The sequence below is a fragment of the Hipposideros armiger genome, unplaced genomic scaffold (genome assembly GCF_001890085.2).
Source record: "Hipposideros armiger isolate ML-2016 unplaced genomic scaffold, ASM189008v1 scaffold_806, whole genome shotgun sequence".
NCBI lineage: Eukaryota > Metazoa > Chordata > Mammalia > Chiroptera > Hipposideridae > Hipposideros > Hipposideros armiger.
The window spans coordinates 368,878-382,359 of record NW_017732156.1 but is presented as its reverse complement, the minus strand read 5'-3'; the positions used below and the strand labels follow the sequence as shown (position 1 = coordinate 382,359).

The 13,482-nt window shown below is 39.3% G+C and overlaps 1 protein-coding gene across 3 annotated transcripts in view; it reads right to left on the bottom strand.

Annotated features, from left to right (window-relative positions):
* Positions 1–12,127, bottom strand: part of COMMD6 (COMM domain containing 6) — a 14,035-nt gene extending 1,908 nt beyond the window's left edge. The window contains exons 1-3 of one of the 3 annotated variants that reach the window (XM_019628692.1): positions 12,023–12,127; positions 11,921–11,932; positions 1,479–1,631 (exon numbers count right to left, since the gene is read on the bottom strand). In XM_019628692.1, coding sequence (XP_019484237.1) covers positions 1,479–1,631; positions 11,921–11,932; positions 12,023–12,064 — 207 coding nt within the window. In that variant the 5' untranslated portion in view covers positions 12,065–12,127. Of the gene's footprint in view, positions 1–1,478; positions 1,632–11,611; positions 11,834–11,920; positions 11,933–12,022 lie in introns of those variants that run through there. The other 2 variants (XM_019628693.1, XM_019628694.1) reach the window with 2 other exon arrangements.
* Positions 12,128–13,482: the final 1,355 nt, after the last annotated feature.

Here is a 13,482-nt window from a genome sequence, read left to right as displayed (position 1 = left end):
TCTCTCTCTCTCTCTCTCTCTCGCGCGCGCGCGCGCGCACACACACACACAGGAATACTATTCCTCCTTAAAAACAGAAGGAAATCCTGCTATTTTGGCAACATGAATGAAATGCTAAATCAGGAAAGCCAGACACAGTGAGACAAATGCTGCACGATTTCACTAATATGTGCAATCTAATAAAGAAAGTAGAACTCAGTAAAAGGAGTAGACAGACGGTGGTTACCATCTGGGAGGTGGGGAAATGAGATGTGGGTCAAAGGTACAAACTTTCAGTTATTAGATGAGTAAGTTCCAGAGACCATGATGTACAGTATGGTGAATATATTATAGTTAATGTGTACTTGAAATTTGCTAGGCAAGCAGATCTCAAGTGTCCTCACCACACAGACACACAAAAAAGGCACTGGGAGAAGAGATATGTTAATTAGATTGATTGTGGTAAGCATTTCACAATGAATATATACACCAAAACATCACCTTTATACACCTTAAATATACACAATTTTTATTGTCAATTCCATTTCAATAAAGCTGGGGGGAGGGGAAAGGGGGGGGAGTATGGTTTGTAAAAGAAGAAATCAAGAGCATCCTAAAGTGGTATGTGAGATGCTTTTTTTAGAGTACTAACTGCTGTGAAGATTCTTATCTATTCATTCACCAAAGAAAGTAAAACAAACAAACAAAATTCTGAGGCCCATTATATAAGTCAATGACAAACTACTTCCCTGTACATAAATTTAGGGAAATCTAAATGTCTCACCCACTCCCTTTGTTTCTTCCCTCCTACAGAAAAGAGGTACAATGATAATATGAAAAACATGACTCTAAATATAAACTATTCAATTACTCAAATCTCTAGCTGATAAAACTAGCCATCAACGGTTAGTGCACTAACCTGCTTTTTATAAACATTAGTCAGACAATTCAGGGTCAGCACTATTCAAAATAAGATTCATTTAGCTTATCATTCTCCAATATTAAGCCTAAGAACAAGAATAAAACAGTTAAATGCAAAGTAAGTATCCTGCCCCAGAAGCTGAAATTTCCTAAATATACTACAGGGGAGTACCAGGAAAGTGATCCAATGTGACAGTATACAAATTCAGCAAAGTATATTGAAAGTAATTTATCAAATTCCCAAAGAAAACAAATTCAGATCATATAAAGCACATATCAAAAACTACTGCAAATAGGGCCAGGCGAGTAGCATGATGGTTAAGAGCTGGCTTGGGACACCAGAGGGCCTCGGTTCGGATCCACATATGAGGGCCAGTGACACTGCCCTCTACAGCTAACATGCTGAACAGCAGCTCAACCTGGAGCTAGGCTGCCATGAGTCGCCAGCAACGGAGTAGGCTGGAAAAAAACAACACTACTGCAAATAAAAACAATTAAAATTCTCTAAGATTTTATACATCTTTTTAAGAAGCAATTACAGAACAATGAGCTCAAATTGAATGAGTTCAATCACAAACCTGAAACTGTGGAATTGTCATTTCAAAAGACTTGTTCGTTACTTGGCCTGAACGATCTCCCACTGTTAGCATCACTGCAACATAAGGATACTTGAGTGACCTGCAACTGTCTGAGCTCACAGCCATGCCCAGTTTCCACTGAAAATCTAGAAGCTGTAACGACACAGTACAAAACAATACATCAGTAATCATCCTGCCCCAAGTGCAGATATTTAATTTTACTGCTCTCACAACTTTTGCCAACCATCAAAAAGAAAATACCTTCATTTTAATATTGCTAGGGAATAATAATAAAAAATGAAGACAGGCTCAAAGGGATATAAACAGAGTTAGGAAACAGCACTGTCATAATTACAGAAGGAAAGAAACAAAAAACAAAAATCTTCATCAGATGTGTAAGGGATGTAGAAGGAAGCTGTGGCAGTACTGGTTTCCTTTCATCTTGCTCCTGCACTTAAGGGAACTCCAACGCTTTGGACAGCCTCTTAACTTACTTTCCTGTTCCATATATGCTCTCCCCACTCCACAACCCACAAGTAATGGAAGATGAGTTATACACCATTTCATGTTTGAGGCACACGTGGAAACCACTCCAGTTTCTTTCCTCACCAGTCCTCAACCTGCAACCTTACACTAACATAAATACTGGGTGCTAGGTGGTTTGAGATTTCATCCCTGTTGATGATGGACACCTGGCAGGTAATGTGCTACGCAGCTGACATGTATTAAATGCCTCACTGAATCATCATAATATGATAGGCTATTATTTTCATTTTCCAGATGACACAACTGAATTTCAGAGAGCTTAGATAATGTGCACACGGTCACACAGTTCTGGAATCAGAACTGAAACCAAAGTCTGTTTGACTCCAAAGATTACATGCTTATTGACTACTGGCTGATTCAATACTTTTTAGCTAATTTCTGTCAGTGATTGCTCGGTGTTGCCATGGCATAAAACAGGACTGGATAAAAGCAGCTCTTAATACTGACTCTACAACATAAGACCATGAGTGGAGGAACTATGTGTCTTGTTTGCAAAGTTTAGGCAGGTACATAGTACACAGCAGACACACAAAAAATGCTTATCTACTATCTTTTGCTACCAAATTAATGCTGATTGGGCAAAAGCTTTGCTTGTTAATAAATTCATTTCTATAAGAGGTGGGATCAGTGTGAGGATCAAAATTTCCTCCTGTCTCGGACTGACTTTGGACCAATCAGCTACAGCATTAAGTCCAGGCTGGTGCTAATGAAAGGGAAGCACACTAAATAAGTAAAAAGATTACATAGATACATTTTAAATAAAAGCTTCCCATAAAAAACTAGAGACAGGATTGTAAATAACAAAAGAACTACAATAATAAAAATATGAAAAAGCAACAGAAATGCACATTTAAACAACAATGAAATACCACTGCACACCTACCAAAATGGCAAAATTTTATAAGTCTGACAATTCTAAGTATTGGGAAGGAAGGACGTGGACCATGCTGTTGATGGAAGTCTAAACTGGGCCAAATTTTGCAAAACTAGCTTTGCCTGAAAGCTGAAGCTATGCATATCCTGTGATCCAATGATTCAATTACTAAGGATATAACCTAAAACACTTGTGCATATGTACATAGGATACACATACGAGAATGTTCCTTGTAGCTACATCCGTAATAGGCCTAAACTATCAACAACCCAAATGTCGATCAGTAGTAAGTAAAATCGATAAATGAAATTCTGTACAGCAATGAAAATCAATGAACTTCAGCCACACTGAACACCAAAAATGTTGAAAGAAATGTCAAAAAGTTATGAGTCCATTACACGGAAACTTGAAACAGGAAACATAGCATTGTTTAGGGATGCATACACACATGGCAAAACTATAAAGAGAAGCAAGAATATGGTGATTGCAAAAGGATAATTATGATCTCTAGGGAGGAGGGAAGGGAGAGGTTTGGGGAGGGGCATGTGATGGGCTTCTGGGGTACTGGTAATGCTCCATTTCTTTCTTTTCTTTTTTTGGCTGTATTATAATATTTTATTTAGTTAAAACTACTTTTGAAGACATTTAGGATGCATCATATTTTTGCTATTATATACACTACTTAACAAATGTCTGTGTAGCATTATCTTTTTTCATATCCACCATTTTTTATTTTACATTTTATTGCAGTATAACTGACATATAACATTAATTTCAGGTGTACAACATGATTCAACAGTTGTATATATTGCAAAATGATCATGCTCCATTTCTTCAGTTTTAATTGTGGCTACACAGGTGTTCAATTTTAAATTACTCATTTTTATGGTAACAGTATGAGATGGAGCTTAACTAAATTTATTGTGGTAATCATTTCACAATATATGTATGTCAAATCATTACACAGTATGTATACTTTAAATTTATGCGGAGCTGTATGTGAATTATATCTCAATAAAACCGGAAAAAAGTCAAATTATTCATTAAATTGTCTGTAGGTTATGTACTTTTTGGTATATATGTTATCTTACACAAACAGCGGTGGGGGAGGATGTAAGCCCAGGAGTACCACATTTCTGGTCGAAAGGAAAAAGTTGTAGGCTAGGGTGCTCAAGAACAGCTTCACAGAAGGGGTACCTTTAAGCTCAGTTTTGAAGAATAAACAGAACTGCAATTGAAGAAAATGTCTTATTTACATATTCTATAAATACACACCTAACAAAAAGTGCTTACTTATATTAAGCTGAACCAACTAGAGATAAAAATAGTATCTGATTAAGGGATGGAGCATTTATCTGTCTTAAAGTGGAAGGCTCTTGCAAGCAAGCATGGAAAATAAAGGTGACAAAAGTGATCAGGGGGCCAATAAGTCTTTGCAATGAGATTTTCAAAGTTTCAGAGGTTTTCAAAGTACCCTCATATACTCTATCTTATTATGCAAAACATGTAAGTCATTTAAACTTTTCCTGTAGGCAATGGGGACACACTGAAAGTTTCTGAGCACAGAGAATGATATGAAAGTACTGATTGAAAAATATTCATCTGGTGAGAACAGAATACAACAACAGTCCAGGTATGAGGTTTGAAGCGCCTGAAGCAAGGTGGTGACAAGTAGGATTAAGCTGAACCTTGACAGAATGAATCACTAGGTACTGATGACTGCTTCCATAGTTATGGGAGGTATCAGACAACTTCAAAAATTTGAGCCCGTATGACTGGGAGAATTCTGATATCATGTATCAATCAGGACTTAATATGCTCGTATTTTAAGTCCAAAGGTATTATCAAGAAGTGAGAAGGAAAATCTAAATAGGAATGTTCAATAACTGGCTAAAAATCCAAGAACAGAATTCAAGGGAGCTCATGATAAGACATACAGCTTTTATATCAGTTCAATGATATCCAAGAATTTAACTGGACATTTCTTAAAACTTAGTCAGCCTATACAACTCCTTGATGCAAGAAGTTCCATTTTGACTGTCCACAGTAAAATGGTACAGTAAAACATTGCTTATTTGACTCTCAAAGTCTGAAATAAAACTCTGGATTATCTAGAGCATTTCAAGCCAAAGAACAATTAAGGAACACAAAGTTGGGATCCACTGACCATTACAATGGTGAAACTGGCAGGTGAGGAAATAGGGAACGCTCCCTACCTGACAGTTATTGTGCAAAATTAGTATTCATGGGTTAAAGAAAGCTAGAATTAGGTTTATGAGATGAGAATTTCCCAAATTCTAAACTGAACATTGAAATGCAGATTAAAAGCACAACTTCTAATAAATATGATTTAGCCTTAAATAGGAATTAACTGTAGATAAGATTTAAAAAAGAAAAGAATAAAAATAATATCAAAACAGCATACTTATCAGTATGGAGCATATTAAAAATGAACAGCCTCAAAATTCTTGTAGGATGAAGAAAATAAAAGAAAACAATGCAAAGAAAAGTTAGAAGTAAAATGATTACAAAGAAGAAAAATAATCAGAAAGCAAATATAAATAAAAAGGTAAACCAATGGGCCAGCCGAGTGGCTCAGTTGGTTAAGAGCTGGCTCAAGAGTGTGAGCTCTGAGCAACAAGGTCCCCCGTTTGATTCACGGCCCGAGCTGAGCTGCCGCTGAGCTGCCAACAGGTGGCAGGATGGCTCAGCTAAAAAAAAAAAAAGGTAAACCAAGAAATTAGCTGTCATCAGTCACACTAAAAATTAGATGTGGTAGCTGAAGTTATTAGTAATAGAAAAACATCATTATAAACACTGTCTATAAAGCAAAAAGTTGATAAAGACCACTTCAGTTTAAATTTAGTTTTTATTTTTCAAAACACAACATTTTGTTTTCAAAACAGAAAATTAGAAAAAAAATCATGCACAAAAACGATTTTCTTAAACGAAAATCCTGAAAACGATTTTCCTGTGCCTGTGTCCCCATTACTAGTCTTTATCTGTTTGTGATGCTTAAACAACTCGTCCAAGGATACAAAACTAGTAGAGCTGGTATTCAAACCCAAATTTGTCTTATTCCATATTCCATGCATTTTTCACTATCCCTAACTGCAACATGATTACTAACTGGAATTAAACTAAGTTCTAGCAGGTCAAGAAAGTAGATAGGTCTGGGGCGGAACAAGAATGTTTAGCATCTTCTACATGCTAGACCTGAGCTGCCCTATACAGTAGCCACTTGCTAAATGTGACTGTTTAATTATAAATACACAGAATAAAAACTTCAGTTCCTCAGACTATATCAAGTGCCCAACAGTCACACGTGGCTAATGCTGCCACACTGAACAGGACCAACACAGAGCATTTCCACCATCGCAGAAAGTTCTGCTGGGCAGTACTGTGCTATTCCCTGTGCTAATAATATATATGTGGAAACCGATTAAGGCATGAGTTATTAGCAAGCTCCTGCTTGAGAACTCATATTAGCTCCAGCTCAAGTAAACGTCTGCCAAGTGTCATCAGCCTTCCTCATCTTGTTTAATGGCACCGTCATCCATACTTTTGCTTTATTTTCTTCATAGCACTTATTATCTGAAATTATCGTGTTTACTTATTTATTAACTGTCTCCCCAAGGAAATGCAACCTTCACGAGAGCAGGAGCATTATCGACCTAGTTTACTACTGAACTTACTAGAACAATATCTGGTACAAAGTCAATGCTCCTGTAAGTATTTGTTGAACTAACATGTTTAGAACTTAGGGGGTATGTGGTACATGGTCTCCAAAGATAGCTTCCGACAATCAGTGTCACCCCTGCCTGTGCGTATATATGTCACTCCTCACATCAAGAAGTGGGGCTTATCTTCCTTCTGCACAAATCCGAGCTGTACCTGTGACAACTTTCACCAGCAGGTTATGGCAGACAAGGCTTTGTGGGACCTTTGAGCCTAGGTCTTAGGAAAACTGGAAGTGTCTGCCTCCTTCCTCATTGAAGGCTGGCTCTTGGGACTCTCCTTCTTGGAACCCAGCCACCATGATGTCAACAGCCTTGCGAAGGGGAACCAAGTCACTCCAATTACCAGCTTTAGCTGAGCTCTCAGCCAGTCATCGCTGAACCATGTGAGTGAGCCCTCTTGATTTCCGGCCTGATTAGGCTCCTAGATGACTGAAGCCCCAGCTGAATGACAGGGAGCAGAAACCACCACCCAGCTAAACCCCATTAACACACAGTCACGAGAGCTAATTAAACAGGTGTTTCACATCCCTACATTTTGGGTAATTTGTTATGCAGCAATAGATAACTAAAGTAGGGCCAACACAACTAGCTGGAAATAACTTTGTCGATAAGTTTAATATATGACTTAATCAAAATTGTATTCTCATAACTATATAATCTGGACTATATTAGTTTATAGACATTTTAGCAAATACAAATAACCAAAAAATATTTCAGATCTGGTTAGTGTAACTAGTTACCGCTGAGACGTTAGCACATCCAGGAAATAAAATACAGAAAAATAAAGCTTTTCCCGTTAAACACATTGACTACTAGTAAGTTCAACTTACTAGTACAACTAGTAAAAAATAGTACAACTGCCCAGCAACACCAAACATGTGTCATCTTCCCTCAAAAATGTTTTTTATCCTCATTTCTACTGATGACCCTCATTTTCCTAATGACTGAGGTTTAAACTTTGGTCAGCTTTGACTTTTCTCTCTCCCGTATTCAAAACGTGTGAATTGCTAGGTACTCAAGATTTTATTTCGGCCAATGTCCACTGACATTTATTCCCTTCTTCCCAATCTCCCTGCTACAAACCTATTCTATGCCTATTTTTAAAATCTTGCCTTAAATTTTACTGCAGCCTCCTAACTAGTTTGTTGACTATAGTCTTTCTCGGCTCCAATCAAGAGCATAAACTCTAAACACTGCTTATAAATTATGTGACCAAATCTAGTATCACAGGTGGAAACCTGTTAGTCCACTGCCTCCAGGGCGAGTGACCAACCTCTCCCCTCGCACTGAAGTCATCTCACAGCACAGCCCCCCAGAGCTCTCCCACTTGTCCTCCATTGGACTGCAATCCTTTCTTTAAATTATCTTTCAGCCTTTACCCCTTTCCTCATACTGTTCCTTCCTCTTGGCATACAACTCTCATCTACTTAAAATCCAAAACTCCTCTCAAATTCTACCTGCTCTGTGGTGTCTCCTGGTTTACTCAACCTTTCTAAGAATGTTCTATGTGACTTTATACGCCAGCTCTTAGGACATTCTGCTTAGCGTAGCAGTCACTTGTGGATCTGTCTCTGCCCCATATCCACTAGGCTGTAAAACACCTTGAGGGCAGTGGGTACACCCAATACAGTACATAGAACAGAAACAGTCATATATTTGTGAACCAGCACAAACCTGTAAAAAATTTAAGTCACTATTTCTTATATATGGGAAGAGGGAAAGTGGTACTAGATATTGCACATTAAACATTTTTCTCTTTATTTATACCATAAAACTGGCAAGAAAGCACTAAAACGTGACAGGGATAGGAAAAATCATTCATCTATGAGGAGTCCTAATTAGACATCTATATAAGAGAATCATGAATTACTTCAAAACAATGATTCTAAGTCTCAGAATGTGAAGTAATAGATCATCTTAGACCTCTGGTGCTCGGTAATACAGCACCATGGTTTATTAAATTTAACAAGCACAGATTCTAAAGTCAGACAGACCTGAGTTTGAATCTCAGCTCTGCTACCTTATAATCCTATGGCTTTGGACAAGTTACTGTGTCTCTGTGCCCCATTATTCAATAAGTATTGACTGTGTCTCTGTGCCCCATTATTCAATAAGTATTGACTAAATAATACTATATTCTAGGCACTAGAAATATAAAAAAAGAATAAAACGAAGTTCTTGACCTCAGGAACTCACATTTTAGTGGGGAAGGCAGACAATAAACAAATAAACATACAATGAAATTGTAGTGTTATAAAAAGCGTAAAAACAATGCCGGGTAAGGGGGTGGTGTGACAGGAAGGCTGTGTAGATAGACCTGTGGAGACCTCTCTGAAGAGCTGGCTTTTGAGAAGAAAGAGACCTAAACAAAGTGCAGGAAAAAGCTACGTGTCTATCTGGACAAAAAGAGAAGCACACTTGGCTTGCGCGCAGGGAACAACGAGGCCCACGTGGCTAGAGTGGCATGAGCTAGGCGAAGAGTGGGAAGAGAACAGGAACCCACTGTGGGGCCTGAAGGACAAAGTAAATCCATTTTGATGGGCCTGGAGGCCAAAGCAAATATTTAATTTTTTTCTAGTGTGACAGGAATCTCCTAAAAGGCTTCAACAAGAAAGACATGGTCTACCTAGATTGCAAAAGGCTCGTCCAGGCTGCTGGATAGGGCATTAAGTTTACTAAGGAAAGCAGTGAAACCTTACTGGGAGCCTATTGCAGGAGTCTAGGCAAGAGGATGGTGGCCTGAACTCAAGTGGCAGCAAGGGGAGGTGAATTTAGAGTACCTTTTTTTTAAGCTGAGCCATCCTGCCACCTGTCGGTAGCTCAGCTCGGGCTGGACTCGAACCGCTATTGCTCAGAGCTCAAACTCTTGAGCGAGCTCTTAACCAACCGAGCCACTCGGCCCGGCCCTTAGAGTACATTTTTAAAGGTAGAGAAGCGTATGCTAATGGAATACATGGCAGCTGTGAACTCTCAGTGGACATGTGGTCCCAATTAATCAGGATAACTCATATACTAGTGAAAAATATTTAAAGAGAGAAGGTATTATAGCACAAAAAATTCAAACTAATAATGGCCTTAAATGTTAGATATTCCTGGTACATTTAAGCAGCATATACTATAAACATAAATGACTTGCATCTGGGTTAACACATTTTTTCCCCCTCTATAATACTCTTGAATACACATAATCATTTTATCTAGCAGTATATTTAAAAACACATCATTATGAATAAAAATGTCCAATTTAGGAATTCCTGGAGGTAAAACTCACCAAAGTGTGCGCCCCTACCCCACTCACAACCAATGACTGGGTCCCTGAGATTTTAACTATTATTTAGACTTGTCCACACTGAGCTTCCAGCAATTTATCAATTACAGTTACGGTCTTTCTACCCTGCACTGGTTTTTGTGGAAGTTTCTGTTCTGGTTAAGTTTTAATTCCCTGTATTCACCTGTGTCTCCAATTTGGGGGGCAGCAGTATGCCCTGTGACCTTACTTCTCTGATAGTCCAAGAAGAGTTGTTGACTTTTTCAGTTTGTTCAACTTTTAACTTTTTAGGATGAAATGACGACTTCCAAGCACCTTAGAAGATGGGCTGAAAACTGAGTCTATTACTTTTTATAATTTTCTTAATAAAGGTTTTAAATCTCTTATGGCAAGGTACTTTATAATTTCTTTCTTTATGTTGTAAATGACATCTTATAAAAAATATTTTTCAACTGTGTATCTTAATATAGGAAAACAATTAAATCACCTTGCTTAAATTCTCCTATGAGTTCCAATAATGTTTGTAAATTATCTTGGCTCTTTCTATGAAAACAATCACGTAACTTGTGAATGCATGGAAGGGATGAGTAGTAGGCTGAAGAACAGCCCCCCAAAGTTGTCCACATTCCAATTCCTGAAACCTGTGAGTGCATCATCTTATATGACCAAACACACTTTTGCAGGTGTGACTAAATTAAGGGTTTTTTAAAAAAATAATAATTAAGGATCCTGAGGTGAGGAGAGCTTCCTAGATTCAGGTAGCCCTAATGTAATCAAAAGGCTATTTATAAGAGTCAGAGTCAGAGAAGGTAACGATGACAATAGCAGAAAGAGAAGTAACAGAAGACAAGATTGGAATGACGTGCTTTGCAGATGGAAGTGGAATCCACAAGACAAGAATGTGAGCAGCAGGTTGGAAGCTGAAAAAGGACAAGGAAACAGGTTCTCTCCTAGAGCCTCCAGAAGGAACAGTCCTGCCGACACCCTGATTTTAGTCCCATTAGGAAGAATTTTGGACTCCTGACCTCCAGAACTGTAAATTTGTGTTGTTTTAAATACCCTGCTCCCACCCGCCCCAAAAAAAGCTTCGATTTTTAAAACGCTATAATCTAGTCAAATTCAGTTTCAGGATATTCAAGTAAATATAACTTAGTGTAAGTGAATGGATAAAAGGATTTATGAAAGATTCACTCAAAGTATACTAACAATAATTCTGAACAAAGACAGATTGGGGGGTTTATTACTATCTCTCCGAGTTACCCCTATCTCCCAGGTATCCCCCAAAAGAACAGCAGGATCAGTTGACAGAGAGCAATTGATAGACATCTCTCAGCCCCTGTATTCTCATTATTTCTTATCTTGGCCCTTTCTTACAGTATTTTGTATGATCCAGGATGATTCTTGATCTAAAATACTATATTTTTAGTACTTTTCTGGGAAGTATGTTATTTGTCTAAAAACAAGTTTATTAGCTAAAATAGGACAAGAACATTGGAACAAAGAAACAGGGTTAACAAATACTTCGAAATTCAAATTCTTATTCCTAGCATAAATACACATACACACACACACACACACACACACACACACACACACACAGAGTAAGGTTAAGGAGGTATACTCTTCATCCTTAAAATAACTGCTTGCGGTGCTGACTGTAAATTTTAAATTCTCCGCTCTATAATCATTCTAAAATACGGTGTACCTAGTTTCCAATAAAAGGCGCCTCATCAGGAACAATAGTCTGTACTCGTCGGCGGGAGTGGGTGGGAGAGGTTGAATTACAATGCCAGGGGCTAACATTTAGGTACAACGTGGAAGGAGCAATGAGGGTGGCGGGATGCAAGTCACGGGCTCACACGGACACAGGCCTTGGACTTAGGGGATAGCTGAGGGAGGTTCAGGGTGGCCTCCTCCGCCGGCGACCCAAGGCGGGAGGCGGGCCACCTACTGCCGCCCGCCCCTTACCCAGGGAAGGCCGGCTGAGGACGGGGCGGGGCTGCCAATCACTCACCTGGTTGGTGACCTGAAACGGAAGCAGAAAAACACAATTTAGGGAATGACCCTTCTTGCTCCAGAAGCCCGCTGCCCCAGCTCCGTCCAGGACAGAACCTACCTGGGCCTTAGCATCCAGCAGCGGCTCGCTAGACCCCTCCATAGCAAGCGTCCAGGGAACCCGCCACCCACCCCGGCGGACGCTCCCGGGGTTACCGGCACTTCCGCTTCCTCTTCCCCGCCCCAGCGGCCTGGCGCACGCAGCGGACGTGGGGGAGCAGCGAACACATCCTTGTGCAACTCATCCTTAGTTTTAATTAAATATCAGTTTAGTTTTGTAGAGCCTCTCAGCAACAGTTTAATTACTGTATATAAAAAGATCCGAAGATTTGGAATATAACCTGAGAAGGGAAAGACATATGAACTTTAGGATGCCGTCTCCCCCTACTTACGCTGTAGACGTGGACTCTTCCTATTTGGGACCCAGGTCTCTCTGCGCGAGCGCAAACTTCTGACTGCGGGAGTAATTAATTCTAAGCAAATTTGAAAGGGGCTGAAAAACCACGCCCCCTTCCCCGTAGACGTTTGTCTTGCGAGGAAGGTTCCTGTGGGAACTATAGTTGTACGATTAGCTTTCGTTACTAGGATTTACTTCACCGGCCTCGCTGTGCGTGGGGTGCGGATACTTTTCTCTGTCCCCCTTGCCACTCCAGCTCTCGACCTGACTACTGCAATACCTTCCCATATGGTCTTCCCACTTCCTCCTACTCATCTCAAATCCGTTCTACAGAATATCCAGAGCGATTTTTTCCCTACCAGCTTTTTATTTTGAAAAACTTCAAATTTTTTCAGAGAAGTTGCAAAAATAGTTCAACTTACATATACCCTGCATCTGGATTCACCAAATTAACATTTTTACACATCTACTTTATTTAACTCTAGCTGCATCGATAGTAATGATGACACATTATTCCTAAATACTTGAACATGCATCTCCTAAGAACAAGGGCATTCTCCAAAAAAAAAAAAAATCACAACTATCACACTCGAATTTAATATATATAAAATACTGTTATCTAACACAGGTGCCGCCGAATTAAAATTTCCTCAGTTCTTTAAATATTTCCTAAATATTAAAAAAATTCCCACCACCGGAATCTAATCAAGAACCACCCGTTAAATTTAGTTATCGTGTCTCCTTAGTCTCCTTGAATCTAGAACTGCATTTGTAAAATGTCAGGATTGCATTGGTCCCTCACTGGAGACCCTGGAGGAGAATCTGCTTTCAGGTTGTTTGCAGAACTCAGTTCTATGCAGTTCCCATTTCCTTGCTGGCTTTTGGATGGGGGTTCTCAGCTTCTGGAGGTCACCTGTATTTCTTGGTTTGTGGCCCCGTTCCTCCATCTTCAAAGCTAATATTAATAGCAGGTCAAGTCCTCCTCACATTTTGAATCACTCTGACCTCCCCTTCTGCATCATCTCTCCTCTGTCTTCTATCACCATAGCGCTCTGACTCCAGTGTGATAGAGCTCTGTTTTTAAGGTCTCAAATGATTAGATTGAGCATACCCAGGTAATCCAG